General features: G+C 41.9%; 1 protein-coding gene across 1 annotated transcript in view; it reads left to right on the top strand.

The window, feature by feature from the left end:
- CDH23 (cadherin related 23) overlaps nucleotides 1-15,543 on the top strand; it is a 364,543-nt gene that overhangs the window by 154,401 nt on the left and 194,599 nt on the right. The window contains 1 exon segment of the mRNA XM_033149078.1: nucleotides 13,475-13,624. Within this exon segment, the coding sequence (XP_033004969.1) occupies nucleotides 13,475-13,624 (150 nt within the window).

The following is a 15,543-nucleotide window of genomic DNA, read 5'->3' as shown; positions in this document are numbered from 1 at the left end:
AGTACTTGTCCTGTTCGATAGGTAGGGGTGGGAGGGAGTCAGCGTGCTGAATTTGGACTTACCGGTAGACCACAGACTCTGACTTCTGCTCATGAAAGGCTGTTAATCCAACTTGCTAGTGAAGATAGCGAGGAGGCTACTTTCTTTTCTTCTGGCCAGTTTTTCACTCCCTCTGCAACCCACATCATCACCTCCTCATACTGTTCTGAAAGTGTTAGAGGTGATGCTATGGGGTGCAATGGGAGGGGAGGACTTCAAACCCAAGTGGAGCTTTATCTTCAGATGCTCCTGCTGGAGGAACTGAAGTCTAGATCCAACCCTAGATCCAAATACAGTCTAGATGCAACTGTATTTTCACTATACGTTGGTAATTTTGACTCACTTTATGGTCCCTGAATGTAATGAGGGAAAATGGTCTTTTGGCCATTCAGGAATAGAAATGTTCGGCTGTTAAAGCCCACCAGCAATTCCCCGCCCCCCAGCAATGATAAATAAATATATAAACCCAATAGTTTCTAAGACACTTGAAATGTAAAATGGAGGCAATTGTCTTGCAAGTGACACCCAGAACTACAATTACACAATTCCCTTGTCAAAGAAAAGATTGTATTTTGCTTCCACCCCTTTGGCACTTTCCATGTTGTTCTGGAGCCTAGAGGGTCTCCTCTTTCTCTGGATTTGAGGGTGCTGTGGGATGCAGCCTGTTGCATTTTCTCTGTTTTCTCTGTTGTCTTCCCCACCCTTCCAGAACTGATTGTGGTGATTAAAAATAAAATAAAATGTCATTTTCACACACAGTCCTGTCTATTGTGGATAGGCAAAGTTCTGTCAAGATATTTAAGGACTCGTGTGCCATTATTTAAACAATTCCTACAAGAAAGAACATGTTGGTTAACATTGCTGGGAACCTTACAGAATCAGACTTGCTTGTGTGTAAAGTCAAAGGAGGATCTTGACTACTGGAAAGCATGTTGGTAGGTAATATAGTACTGAGTTCTTATGTGGAACCTCTGCTTTAATTCATCTTCCTGTTAATTGTGGAAAAGCAGTGCTTTAGCAGCCCTGAGTGAGACAAACCTTCTTTCCACAAGAATAGAGAAAGCTGCTGCAGAATACAAAAATCTTGTTTCCAGAGAAACATGTTGGTGCCATATTTGGGCCCACATGACTTATGGGGAGACAACAACAGATCTGAGAAGATGGAGAGAACAACTACCCCATGATGAAACCAAGGTGATGGCTTCTGAAAGGAATGAACATTTCACATTGTCATTTCCACAGAGCAGTGGGGTTTTTTCCCCCCAGTGGACAGTTGTGTTTCATTCAGTGGACAGCTAGAGGACTGTTTTTTTAGAAGAACAATCCAATAAGTAAGACAGAAAGGGAGAAAAATTTAAGACACACAGATTTACAGGGACATATCTGACAGCACCTATCATAGTATTTCAGCATTCATGCAGGAGCTGGCTTAGTTCATTTGTTTAAGGGCAGAAAGGGAATTGTTCAATTCACCAGGGAAAGCAACTAAATAAATATATGGAGAGACAATTGAGATCAAGACAAGTTTTAGTTGTTTTTAGCAACAGCTTTAGGGGAAACAAAATATGTTCTTTTAGAAATGTTTTTTCCTTCTCTAAAATGGAGGTACAATTTTTTAAGCTTTGAAATGAATTAATACTGAAGTTTAGTCATGATATACATACATATAAGTTGTTTTGATCCTTCCTCACTACTGCAGTCATTTACAGACTGTTGTTGTCATTCTCTGAATCCCATGACTTGTGTTGACACATTTCTGGCAGCGAAATGGCCAGTAACTGAACACAAGAGTTCAGCTATAGTCTCCCGTCACAAAGCCATATAGTGGGATAATTATTTTGCCTCTGCCACGTTAAAGTGTGGGCAGTTCAGAATTACATTCCTGGCCCCAGTTGATTTGCTTGGAAAACTGGGCAATGTGATGTTGAAAAGTTTGGCCTTTTTTGCTGTTGGTGCTGATGACACTTAAATGTTACATGTATTTTAAATGTGAAGCATTTTACATATGTTAATAGAAAACGACCAGGGAGATCTGGTCTCAACTTTCTGCTCAGTCTTGAAACTTGCTTGGTGATCTTGGGCCAGTCACGCACATTCAAAGCTAAACTATCTCACAGAGTTACTGCGAGAGTAAGTAGAATCAAGCATTTGCTACAACGCTTAACTCCTCAGGGAAAGGGTAGGCTTTTTTAAAAAAAAATGTAATAAGTAAATGGCCATATTGACATTCCATCAAGTGATGAGATGTTGATGCATTCATTTGTTTATTATAATCTCCTTGCTCCAAGGCAGTAAGGGTTGTGGCAAACTCTTGCTTTACCTTTTAGCATTACACTAAGCCTGTGAGGTAGATTAACCTGGGAGAGAATGACTGGCCTGAATACCTTAGAGCAGTGTTCCCCAACCTTGGGCCTCCAGCTGTTTTGGGCCTACAACTCCCATCATCCCTGACCACTGGCCTTGCTAGCTAGGGATGATGGGAGCTGTAGTCCAAAAACAGCTGGAGGCCCAAGGTTGGGGGACACTGCCTTAGAGGAAGGAATATGCTTACATGCATATCTCTCCTTTCACTGTGGAACACAGGGCAGCATAAATGGGGTCATTTTATTTTATTCTGGCAAAACCTCCATGAGGTAGATTAGGCTAAGAAACAGTGGTCGCTTAAGGGCACCCGCAGAGTTTCATCATAGCTTGACAGGGATTTGAGCTCCATTCATTCCACCACAATGGCTTGATTCCATATCCAATCATTCTATACATTGGAAACTTTAATGAGACTGCTATAATGCAAATAGTTGCATTATTTGCTATGGTGCTTCCTTTACAGAAACAAGATCATGTCCCAAACTGAAAAGCCAGAAATCAGGCCCCTTGTCCAAAATTTCACAACCTGAATATAAGGATGAAGAGCCTGTGGCATCCGCATATGTTGTTGGATTCCTGCTCCCATCAGGCCCAACCAGAATGATGAATGGTCATACCATTTCCCAGTACATTTCAAGACAAGGCACATCTCTGGAAGACTGGAGGGGCCAAGGGATTTCTCCTCCTTTCTCCTTCTCCCATTTTTTACATTCCTCAGACTGGGGGAAAGAGATTTCTGTGATGAGTCAGAATTGTATTTATGCAAACTGTGTTTGTTAGTATTAAGATTTAAGTTACATCATAGACAGCCACTCCAGAATTCACAGTTGGACAATATCTTTATTAGGAGCAAACAAAGTGTCACAAAATAGTGGCAAGCCTTTGAGCTCTCCATCATATAATCAGTTTAATATACTGTCTTGACATGCAGATTATTTTATATATATGAGTGCATATCTCTCTCTCTCTCTCTCTCTGTGTGTGTGTGTGTGTGTGTGTGTGCATTGAAATTCACACATATGCAATATGAATGCATTACATGGATCATAACAGTAAAGAATAATGGACAACTCTGTAGTATTCTTCCCCAAAAGTGCTAGCTGCCAATCGGAATGAATTAGATTTCACAGGGGTTTTTGCAATACATGGAATTCACCAGCAAATTACCCTTAAAGAGGGAAAATCAATCATTTGGAGCAGAGATAAGCTGAAGGCGAGTCAGCCTCGGATTGATCCCGTCTGTGCATGCGTGTGTGGAATTCAGCAGATAGCCTCAGGAAAGCAGGAAGGAGGGAGGGAATAGCAGAGCACAAGAGAAAATCTCAACACTAGAAAAAGGAGGGATAGACAATGACTATAGAACTTGCTTGGACTCTAGTTGCATTTGATGTGTGAAAGGCGGTTGAGCCTATTCAGATGATCCTTTGATGCTGTGTCAGCCTCAGTTTCCAATCATCCCATGCTGAATGGTACATGCAGGTTTGGACAATCACTCGAATGCTCATTGCTGTCTGTGTTCTGCCCCACATAGTCAACTAAGTGTGATTTGGTTTGGTTTGGTTTGGATGAGGGGGCACTGCCCTATTTCCCTCAGCAATGTCCCCATGTTCCCATTGCACCCCACCCAGCTGCCAAATTGCAAAGAATTACATTCCCTTTTGCAACTGAGTGGGAGGAAATGCTTTGTGTGAGATATATGCTATGTGGGGCAAATACGTTTGTTGTCTTCATATTTTGGCTTAGCTCTAATGCTGATTCCCAGTCATGTATCATTGGCAGTGGCTGCTCACCTGCATGGTAACAGCAACAAAGAGAATTCTGCTTTGATTAGGGTCCCAAAATTTGCTGCATTTGAATCTTTGATATTCAGCTTGGAAAACGTGGTCTTCCTTTGACCCAAGAGAAAGTTATCTCATACAAGCTATGCCAGCATGTCCTTGAAGCGAAGAATCTGGTATATTAGATAGCAATTTGAGCCATATAATCATTTCAGCTACATAATGTCAAAAACAGAATAGTCATAAGGGCCTTGTGGTCATCAAGTATACCCAAGACAGTTTTGTAAAAGAAAAAGCTGTGGCCAAACTTAGAATTTTGCATTCGATTGAACTGGAACACAACTGGCTGGGTGCAGACCCACCTGAGCTAGGTTCTTAGGGTCATCCTGAGAAGATTCACGTGCTGATAGTGCATAATGCATTGCCAGGGAAACAGATAGCATTTTGTCTATAATTCATAGTGGAAACCCTGATATTAACAAAGTGGTTCACTCTGCCAACAAAGTCACTTGCATAGATTTGTGACAGAGGCTGAGTACTTGCTCTTTGAAAAACTTTCCTTGTCTTCCTCTTGAACAACAGGGACTGTCCTTAAGCTAATCACAGCTTCTTTGTTATTGAACAAATGGTGGGAAAATCACTAGTCAATCATCTCAAAGTCTAAAATGCTGCTTCTGTAATGAAGTGTACGAAAATGGTCTTCTAATCTGTTCTTTGTTAGCTTACAACCCACCTCCCCGTACCTTTTTTTAGATAGAAAGATGGTTTCTTTTATTTCCCCCCCCCCCCAGCTCTGTATGTGGTCACTTGATTGTGCTTCAATTAAATGAATCAAAGAATAGAGTGTTAAATCACAGGAAGTCTATACAGTTAAGATTTTCTGACACCACACATGGAAAATTACCGTATATAGTGTTCTGTCCCAGGTGGTCTCAGGCAGGTGGGGTTCCAGATCAAGGAGAGGGTGTTCCAGGAAAGAGTTCTGGTTCTGGCAAGGCCAGCCAGAGAAGCAAAGCAAGCAGAGTTCAATTTCTATTCAGTCAGAATAACTTAGGGCTAAATTCTGGTTCTGGGAACACAAACCTAAGCTCCAGGTAGCACTTTGGATAGCTCCTTGTAACCAGACTAAAATGATGCTTTGGCAATAGACAACCCTAGGAGAACTTAACAGGGCACCATCTAGCTGTCTGTGCTGAGTTCCCCTTCTGCTGGAGACAGGCCTTGCCTTCTTTAGTAGGCACTGAACCTCAGCTAGTTAAGTGTTTTTATTGATTTGGGGGGCAGTTGCCCCCCCCCCCGCTATGCCCATGATCCTTAACCTTATATCGTAACCTTTACTGCAGGTATTTGTGAATTTATTATAACCAGATTTTTACTGGAGTTAATTTCAATTGATTAATCACTATCAGCATATCCACACTGGGCATTATGGCTCACGGGGCTGCAGGAAAAAATGGGCATGATCAGTCTCTTCGTGGGAACAGCCAGGGCCGGTGCTATCGTTAGGACAATTAGGCAACTAGCTCAGTCCTCAGAGGGGTGCCATGATTACCTTTGAGGAGCACCGTTTTATATTCAAAGTTTCAAATTCATTCTTTATTACGGTCAAAGACCAGCTCTTAAAAAGGAGGTAAAGTAAAAAAAAAAAAAAATACAGCGGATCCCTTTGACGAAACATTTTCCAGGGATGTTACATATATAAAACTCTTTGAACAAGATTTAAAAGAAAATTATTAATTGCATTACAATGTTAAAGATTTAAAATAGTGGCTGCAGATTATAGATTTTATAGATTAGCTTTCATTATAGCTTATAAATTTCTGATAATATTTTATTTTTTATTTTGAATATTTTTTATCATTTCTAGAAGAGATTCGTTTTTGAAAATTAATGTTAGCCATTTTGGGCAGGGTGTGTGTGTGTGTGTGTGTGTGCACGTAGTTAGCTTTGCCTAAGGCACAGAATAGCTTGGCACCAGCACTGGGTACAACTGCCCATGTGCAAAGCATTCTTCCCTCTTCCCACTTGCCTCTGAATGATGCACAAGTGGTGCATACGCTGCAGCAAGCTGGACCGTTCCCTTGAATGGGAGGCCACTGTCCCACCTTCCATATCAATTGCTACTTCTCGCATATGCAAGTCATTTGGGCTCGTAACTCAACACACATCTATTCCCATGCAGGTGGGGCTGGGTACAAAGAAGATAGGATTAAATGGGGGTAAAGCAGTTACAGAGGAGCATACTGTTCCCCAAAAAGAATAGCACATGCTCATCAAGGAGAGAAGTGAGGAGCCTTGTGTTTCCACACACAGGTAAATGAACATAGGTGGTGGCAAAAAGCCATTTCAAACAGCTGCTGAGGTGCACTGAGGTGCATCTTCCAGCCCTACCACTAGGCAGAGTGAGATGGCCACCTGAAGTAGCTGGTGCCGGCTGTGACTGTACAGACTACAACTTACAAGAGAGTTGAAGCTTTATAAGTTCACCGTCACAGATTAAACTTGTGGGGGAGTCCTCAATATAAATCCATAATATAAATGTTTCGAAATGGCAGCTTTCAATCCAAGACCAGTTCCTGGCTTTTAGAGAGAACTATTCCTTCCTGGGCAGGTATGTCAGGTTCATATATTATTGTAGGGTTTCCTGCGAAGTGTTGGCCTGCGAAGTTTGGTTTATTATTTTTATGGTTGTTGCTGGGCGTTGGGCTGCTGCTGGCCTTGGTTTTGTTTTCCTCACAAGAAAGAGCAGTGAAGCATTTGTGCTTTTCACAGAGGGAAAGTCCAGTTCTGCAGAATGGCGGGTTCATTGCAGCCTGGTTAAAGGAGAAGACTAGGAAAGAAAGGCATGTAAAATCACAGTCTCACATGCTTAGTTTATAAGCCAGAGATATGGATGAAGCCTAGATTAAATGGAATTGATATCCACACACACACACACACACATACACACACACACACACACGTATGTATATTCTGGAAGTTGCCCAGAGTGGCCCAGTCATATGGGCGGGGTACAAATAATAAAGTTGTTGATGTTGTTAACAAAACTATTATGTTTGCAAGTGGAGGGATGCCTTGCATCTCTGATTTCCACTGCGGAAGCGGAAACTGCATCATCACTGTCGGATTCATTTAAAAAGTGGCAGTTTAATTGCCCAAGTTGCTGCGCAATTAAACTAATTATGCATGTGATGCACAGCAATGATTCAAATCTCCTAACACTTTATAGTGTTGCATTTGCTATCGAGTGGAGAACATGATGTGCAGATGCTGTTATACCTGCAACTGTGCATAGCGATTATTTGGATTTGCTTTTCCAAAAGAAAAGAGAGAGAGAGAGTGGGTAAGTGTCCCAGTGTAGCAATGCCAGTCTGGGAATATGTAGGAATCACAGTGGGGAAAAACAGGGAGGTTTTCTATATCCCCCTTCAAGTGTTTTTTTTTTTTACACATTTTATTCTGATTCTGCCTTTTTATTTTCTCTTGTTCTTCATTTCGTATGCCTCAAATAATTTCCCAGGTAGAACCAGGGTGTGTGTGTGTGTCCCGTCTGTCTCTGTGGGGTGGCCAGTCCTTTCGTTATAAAACAATATGGAAAATCTTCCAGAATCTCCCCACCTTTTCCTGTAGGCCAGTGTGTGACAGGGGGAGATAGTTGTGATCCAGGCTAAGCCAGTCCCTTCTGGTGGGCAGCTGATAACAATTTGAATATTCAGATTTGCTCTCAGCCATCTGCAGGGGGTTCAAAGGCTTCAGTAAACTAGGAGCAAAGAAAGCAGCATGGGGGAGAATCAACAATAAAAAAGATGAAATAAATAACAGAGAAAAATACAGCACTTCTCCCAACGGGCAGATGAATTCCACTTCTCAAGACTTCACATGGGGAAGCTGAGGCACTGAAGTAGTTAGTAATTAGGGATGGCAAATATCAACAGGCTGATCTGTTTTCCCAGCTGGAAGGGAATTAAATAACCCTGCTCCTTTCCGCACATGCTGGGGGCTTCTTTTGATGTTCAACATTATCACGCCTCCTTCCCCCCACCCCAACAAAAAAATTATCCTCTTGGGGTCCAAGAAAATCGACAGCGGCTTACCGTGATGAAAGGCACCTGCTCCCAGAGCAATGATGGAACGTGAGAGATCCATTCCAGCTAAAGAGTGGTGAAGATATTTCTGTGGCTTTCTCGCCTTACTTCTGTAGCTGAGCCTCTGACAATGTCTTATGCAAAGGTTATATATTACTTGGACTCTAATAATTGCAATAGACACACAAACAAATCCCTGCCGGATCTGTAAGGTGCTAGTTTTGTATAGCCCTTTGTGCCACCATGGCAGCTTCCCAGAAGAGGGAGCTTCTGCCCTTCTCCATCAGTGCAGCTGTTTAGAAGGAAGTAATGCAAATTGCCTACTCAGCATTTTTCAGGTGACATAATGAGGCAGTGAGGCTTCACCAGGCCTTATAAAACCTCAGACTCCATTCCAGCTTCCCAGACTGAGCAATTTGTCTCTTAAGTAAATACCAAAGTCCTATCAACCTGCCTGTACCTGCTTACTTCCTTGCCAAGTGCGCACATGTTTGCTTTCTCCAATCCTGCCTGCCTTTATTTTACCCAGCTTACCTATCTGGCGAATCAGTGCAGTTGTGCCTCCTGACAGTAAGCACTGGCCAACACTGTTTTTCAGGGCTGCCCAAGACATTTTGCTGCCTGAGGCAAAGGACAGCATTGCGACCACCTCCCATTCCATGTGGAGAAGTCAACTGGCAGTAGAATCTTATTTCATCCTCACACCTGAGGGCCACAGACTAGCTTAGGAGATGTGGGGCAGGTCACATGGGACACTTGACTGTGTCCTCCAAGTCCTTGATGCCTCCTTCAGCATCTGCTGCATGAGGTTGCTGTCCCACTGTGCCCTGCAGCCTTTCCCAGGAGCTTCTTCAGATTAGGCGGTTATTTTTATGGCATACGTAACAATTGCACATGGATGGAGATTTTGCTGTGACATGCTTCCAAAGGATATTTTCCAGGTGATCTTTTCAGGGGTGGAACACTCACCTTAACAGGTTTACTGGTTTGCCCATTTGCATGGGTCATAAGCTTTGCCTGCTTTGAGTGGGGTCACACTCCCCCTAAAAGAGCAGCTTCATAGTCTGGAAGCATCTTCGTTACTAGAGGCTCAAATGACTTCAACTGATAAGGCAGCTTTAGCCATTTCTAGACGGGAACCACTGTTGTCTATATGCTGGTAACCTCCAAGTTAGATTACTGTAACATGGTGTTTGTGGAGCTGCCCTTGAGGTTGATCCAGAAGCTGCAGCTGGTGCAAAATGCAGCTAGGTTGCTCCCTCTGGCAGAATATCACCAACACCCCATGGTTGAAGGCTGCCGATTAGGTACTGGGCTAAATTCATGGTGCTGGTTTTGCTGTATAAAGTTCTGTACAACTTGGGACCAGAATATCTGAAGGATCTTGCCTCTTGTCGGGTGTTCCATTCCTCATAACGCAGGTGTCAGGCCTATAGCCTTGTGGTATCTACCCTTTGGAATTCCATCCCCTTGAATATTATACAAGTGCCTTTTCTGTTGTCTTTCTGGTGCCTACTGAAGACCTTCCTCTTCCATCTAGACTTTTAAGATGAGATCTTTCCTAGTCTGCTCCTATACTGGAATTGTCTTTAAGAAGCTTTGTTATTTTATCACTTGTTGTTCACCACACTGTGTTCCTTTGGGAGGAAGGGCGGGAAATTAATTAGTTAAAATAAGTAAATAAATAAATAAGCAAGCAGGCTGCTGGGGTGCTGAATAATTACAGCAAGGCCAGTACAAAATTCTAGTTTTTCATGGTTTATGTAAATAATTTGTGAGTGGGGTGATGGAGCATACCAGTAAATCCTACCAGATGTAAAAGTTTCTTGCATATGATTTTTAAGAAATACAAACCTGATTTTGTATTTTTTTTTACTTGCATTAGTTTAAAGTGCATATACAGCAGATGCCTGGTATAGCAACTCTGACCATAAGTGGCCAACTGTTGATCATTAAGCATAAAGATAGAAAATAGCCATTTGTTTAGAGTAGCCAGATGTTGTTCATCCAACAAGTTGTAAATAGCCGTGTGCTATAATGTAGGTTTCAATCGGCCCCATGGCTCCATGGAACCAGAACAGGGAAACTTCCACTTTCACCAATGGGAGCTTCGAAAGTGTTGGGAAAATGCACTGGAAAATGTGCTTGGTGTGACATCATAGAACCTTCCTGTAAATACATCAGAATGACTATTCAGTAAACAGTCAATGTTAGAGAAATTCTCTACAGATTTGTGTAAACAGAAATGGGGCATTTCATTTTATAGGTTTGAGGAGATCATCTTGCCTTCTTTCTAAATCCCCATCATTTAGGGTGGAAAGAATGGCACACTGTGAATGTTAGGAGAGCCCTCATTCTCTAAGAGGTTTACATTTTTGTTCCTCTTTGGGGGAGTTCAAGGATTTCTACTTCTGTGGTACTAAAGTAAATATTTCATTCACCTGACTTACTAGGCCCTCAAGTGTTCTTGCAGCTCAGTCCTTGAAAGGTTCTGCAGCTTCTACAATTGATAGGACTTGGCCTTTGATTGAGTCTGTGCGCAGGGAAGTATCCTAGAAATCTGTTGATATGTTCACTATATACTATTGCATAGATACATTTGCCTCATTTGGTGCAGCCTATGGTTATCACATCTTCCGAAAGGGTGTTTCTAGCAAATTAGAGAATATAATCCCATGTTTGGGATGAATTACTTTTATTCATTCCAGAACTGAAGACAGCTTTCACCCCAGAACTATGGAAGAAAGGAACATTTGATCTTGAAATTCTGTCCTTAGAGGGTCCTGAGTGTGGCATTTTTCCCACCTGTATTTTGAAAAAGAAAGGGAACCCTTTTCATTCTCCAATAAGCAGAAGCATGAGCTGGCAGATTGTGGTTGCTTTCATGTTGCACATGCTACCTGGAGAACAAAACCCTATTTACAATTGTTTCCTTTAGATTTCAATGCAATACTTTTTTTTCCTTTTTTTGCTTCTTCAAGTTCCCAGATCTTTGGAATAGGAACCTGGACTTCTTAAATCTGTCTGTGAGGTATCACCCTCAGCTTTGGCTACTGTATAAATACCAATATTATTTTAGTTCTTTCCCCCTGCATTCTAGGATATTTATTGTTGGATTTGGTTGGGAGGAGGGAGGCAGAAATGGAAAGAGGGATTCTCTAGCCATGTCACCCGCTTCTCAGCTGTCACGCTCAGCCAGCTTTTGCTATTAGTGCCCCTTCGTGCATTTAATTGGTCCCTCCTTCCAACAAGACTGACTCCATTTGGGGGAAAATTGGAAATTCAGCTCCAGCGGTTTTTTCAACTTTATTGTAATGTGCTCTGCTGGGCTGGGCTCTGGGAAGGAGCACAGTGTTTGGCATGGAGATTTTGAAGTGTCAGTTTTTTGGGGGGAACAAAACTTTTTTTATTTTTAGCTGCCCCCTTCTCTGCTCAAGTTCTAATGCTGAGGCTTCTTCTCCTCTCCCTTATGATAGGGATAGCTACTACCGCTGCTTAAGGGGAGATTTATACCAACTATGTGCTCTTTAGCAAAAATAAATAAATACATAAGTGGTCTCACTTGGAATTAATATTTCAAGAAGATGTAAGGTTCTACTGAATGTGTTTTTGATCCCCAAATATTCATTTAAGAAGAATGCAAAATAAAGATGGTGCTCAAGTCTTCCTGGAAATCTACGGGCATTTGGGCACTCACACAGCACATAGTTATGGTAACACAAAATGGCAGGGCTGCCAACTTGGGCAATTTTAAAGGTGTACTTGAGCAAATCCACAAAGCGTAAGGTTATTCATGCCACTAGTCATGATAGCTAGATATTACCTTCAGCATCATAAGCAGTATGCCTCTGGGGAGCAAAAGTATGGAAAGTGTGTTTCAAAATTGCCTTGTGGAATTTTCTGCATAGACCTCATCCAGGGAACCACAAAGCCTAAGGGAGAGGACTGTATTAATATGTGTGTTTTCTCCAGCATTGTATAGGTTGTACAATCAAGGCACTTCACCTCTGTAATACACTGGATGCTGGCCTGAATCTTGGCACTGAGGCTTTTGTTTTGCTTATTTTGACCTGGTATAAGTTAAATCACAACAGGAACAAAACGTCTTTATTGTGTTGAGTGAGTGTGCAAAACGCATTAGCTGTCTGTTTCCTCCGTTGTATTCCCCTGGACCAAGAATGCTCAGTGTTCCTTTTGTAGCTAATGGTTGCCTGCTGGAAAACGGTAAAGATTAAGCTGGTGTAAATGTTTTACAGCTACAAGTTGGTGTTTAGACTAATTCCCATAGCTGGAAGCATTGCGGTGTTTTCCTACATTCATGTCTTGTTTGCAGGCTTCTTATAGGCATATGATTGGCCACTGTGAGAACAGGAAACTGAACTAGAGGGCCCTTTGGTTTAATCTAGAAGGGCTGTACTTATGTTCCAGTGTGGAAGTGATGTTACAGTACTTGACTGCCAAAGTGGCTGCTAGAGGAAACTGCTACTATTTGAGTTTTGTAGACTGAAGCAAACCTTGGCTTCCCATTCTCCATATTTACAGATTTCTTTCTTTGCCATTTTTTTAAAAAATGTATTCCATCTCTTTTTTTGTTGCACACTTCATTATGTTATTTTACCTTCAGACTATGTTCTGTTGGTAATGTACGGAAGTGAGAGCTGGACCATAAAGAAGGCTGATCGCCGAAGAATTGATGCTTTTGAATTATGGTGCTGGAGGAGACTCTTGAGAGTCCCATGGACTGCAAGAAGATCAAACCTATCCATTCTTAAAGAAATCAGCCCTGAGTGCTCACTAGAAGGACAGATCCTGAAGTTGAGGCTCCAGTACTTTGGCCACCTCATGAGAAGAGAAGACTCCCTGGAAAAGACCCTGATGCTGGGAAAGATGCAGGGCACAAGGAGAAGGGGACGACAGAGGATGAAATGGTTGGACAGTGTTCTCGAAGCTACTAACATGAGTTTGGCCAAACTGCGAGAGGCAGTGAAGGATAGGCGTGCCTGGCGTGCTCTGGTCCATGGGGTCACAAAGAGTCGGACACGACTGAACGATTGAACAACAACAACAATGTTCTGTTCACTTTTCTTCTGTTGAGTTACGTAGACTTTTCCTATGTGTTTAGCGTTGGTGATCCCTATCTGCACACTAACCACTCAGGCTTATTCAGGTTTTATATTACTGCCTTTTTTTCTTTTCTTTTTTCTTCAGGGGCTCAACAGTGTTTTTGAAGTTTACCTGGTGGGAAACAACTCCAACCACTTTATCATCTCTCCAACGTCAATTCAAGGAAAGGCAGATATCCGGATTAGAGTTGCCGTTCCGCTGGACTTTGAGACAATCCCTCGCTACGAATTTTCTGTAAGGATTCTTTTAAAAGATACATGAGCAACTTAAGGGAGGGTGAGACATAAGGGAGATTGAAGGTGGTTGGATACCACACATCTACATTGTGGAGAAAGATAATATATGGGAGTGGAGACCGATTTTTGAGTATGGCAGAATTAATCAAGTAAAGTTTGCCGTAAAATAGTTCAGAATTTGAAGTACTCCTTGATGATCGAATGAGCTCCCAGTGACTAACATGATAAAACATTTGATTGCAAGACGAATTCATCTAACCAGCATTACTATCCGTATAACATGTTTCAAGAGTTCAGGCTTTCACATTCATTCTCTCAAAAATTCTTACAACAGCCCATTGAAGCAGACCAGTATTATTGTCCAATATTGCAGGTGAGGGATCTGTGATTGAGGACATAAATGGTGGCTTGTTAGCTGGCAATCTTCGTCATAAATGCTACACCAGGTAAAGACATCTGTTTTTAAGTACAGGATGTCTGTGAAACTTCATTTCCACAAACATTGTTGTATATTTGCTTCCATCCTACTGGACTAGTTCAGATAAACATCACTCTCTTCTCTTTCATAAGCAAATAAGCTTCCAGCCCATTTCTAAGTTATTTTCTTTTGTCCCTTTACAGAGTCTCTTTTCCCAGCATCTGTTTTAAGATGTGGCCTCCCTGTGTCATTCCTCTCCAGGTGTACCACTTTATATGAAGTAGTTAAAATGCAGTTTGTGTGTCTTCATAAAGTTTATGGTCCCTATGCCATAGGCCTAGCAGTGGAGGAATTAAGTCATGTGACAGCTGTGCCAGAATAGGCAGATGCTTAATGGAGCACAGCTGCATGGAGTTTGTGCCTACCTTGGTCCTTTTGTTGAACATACCCCATGACAATCGCCATCAAACTTAGCTATAACACCTTCTGCACTTTTATGTTCATTACAGGAATGACTTGAATGAACATTCCCATTAAAAATAAAAATCAGCCTCCATGTTTTATGCTGAATGACATTGCTTGCTTTACCACAGTGAGCTTCCTCCAGTTACTGTTGACATGTATGAATGAATTTATTTTTACGGTCACAGACCAACTCACTACTGTTGACATGTAGAAGTTAATATGGATGAAACTAACAAGTCATGGTTTGTTGTTTGTTATGTTTACTAATGTTGTTGTGTTTATTATCTTTTGTCATGATTTCCTTCTGAAAGCCCTTTCATTGCAAACTAGCTGTCTAGGGGGCAAATGGACAAGTTGTTATTATTGTTGTCACTACCTTTTTAAACCACCCTTCTGCCTGAGAGAACCCATGCTTTGGAACACAGGGCAACCTGTGAAACCTCTGAATTCTTTGGTGCCTTGAAACTTGTAAAGGACCAAAGTGGATGCTGCATCAACTTGCAAGTGAGTGGACAAAGGTCATTCCTGAATTGGTCCTCTGGGATCAGTACAGAAGGCTTGCAAAAGTTTCCTCTTCTAGCAGTTAACATTTTCCTTCACAAAACTCTTGTAATGAAGAAGTCATTCCCAAATCTAATGATGGGTGTGCCAGTTTGGTCATGGACATCTGACTTACCTAGCACCAGTTCCTCCCAGGAGTGATGTGTAAAAGTACTACCATTGTGGGGGGGGGGTCATACTAAGAGGAATGGGCCTGAACCTTGGAGACCCTGATGTCCTGATGGAAAGCAAACAGTGTGAACTCAGCAGAGCCAAATGCATAGAGGAAAGAATCCTCGGTTGGATGCAGTCTTCTGGATCTTCTGCCTATCCATGAAAGCAGATGAATAATTGGCCTTCTTTAATAGAAATTATCTTAGCTGACTGTGCTTCATCAGATATGGGTATAAAAAGCAGCTGCCAACTAAGGGAATGTTAGGAAGAGGACCTGTAGGCCCAAAAAACTCAGTGTGCTTATATATTTGACAAGCGTG

This window comes from Lacerta agilis, chromosome 5 (assembly GCF_009819535.1).
Source record: "Lacerta agilis isolate rLacAgi1 chromosome 5, rLacAgi1.pri, whole genome shotgun sequence".
Lineage (NCBI taxonomy): Eukaryota > Metazoa > Chordata > Lepidosauria > Squamata > Lacertidae > Lacerta > Lacerta agilis.
This window is presented reverse-complemented; position numbering and strand designations above follow the sequence as displayed.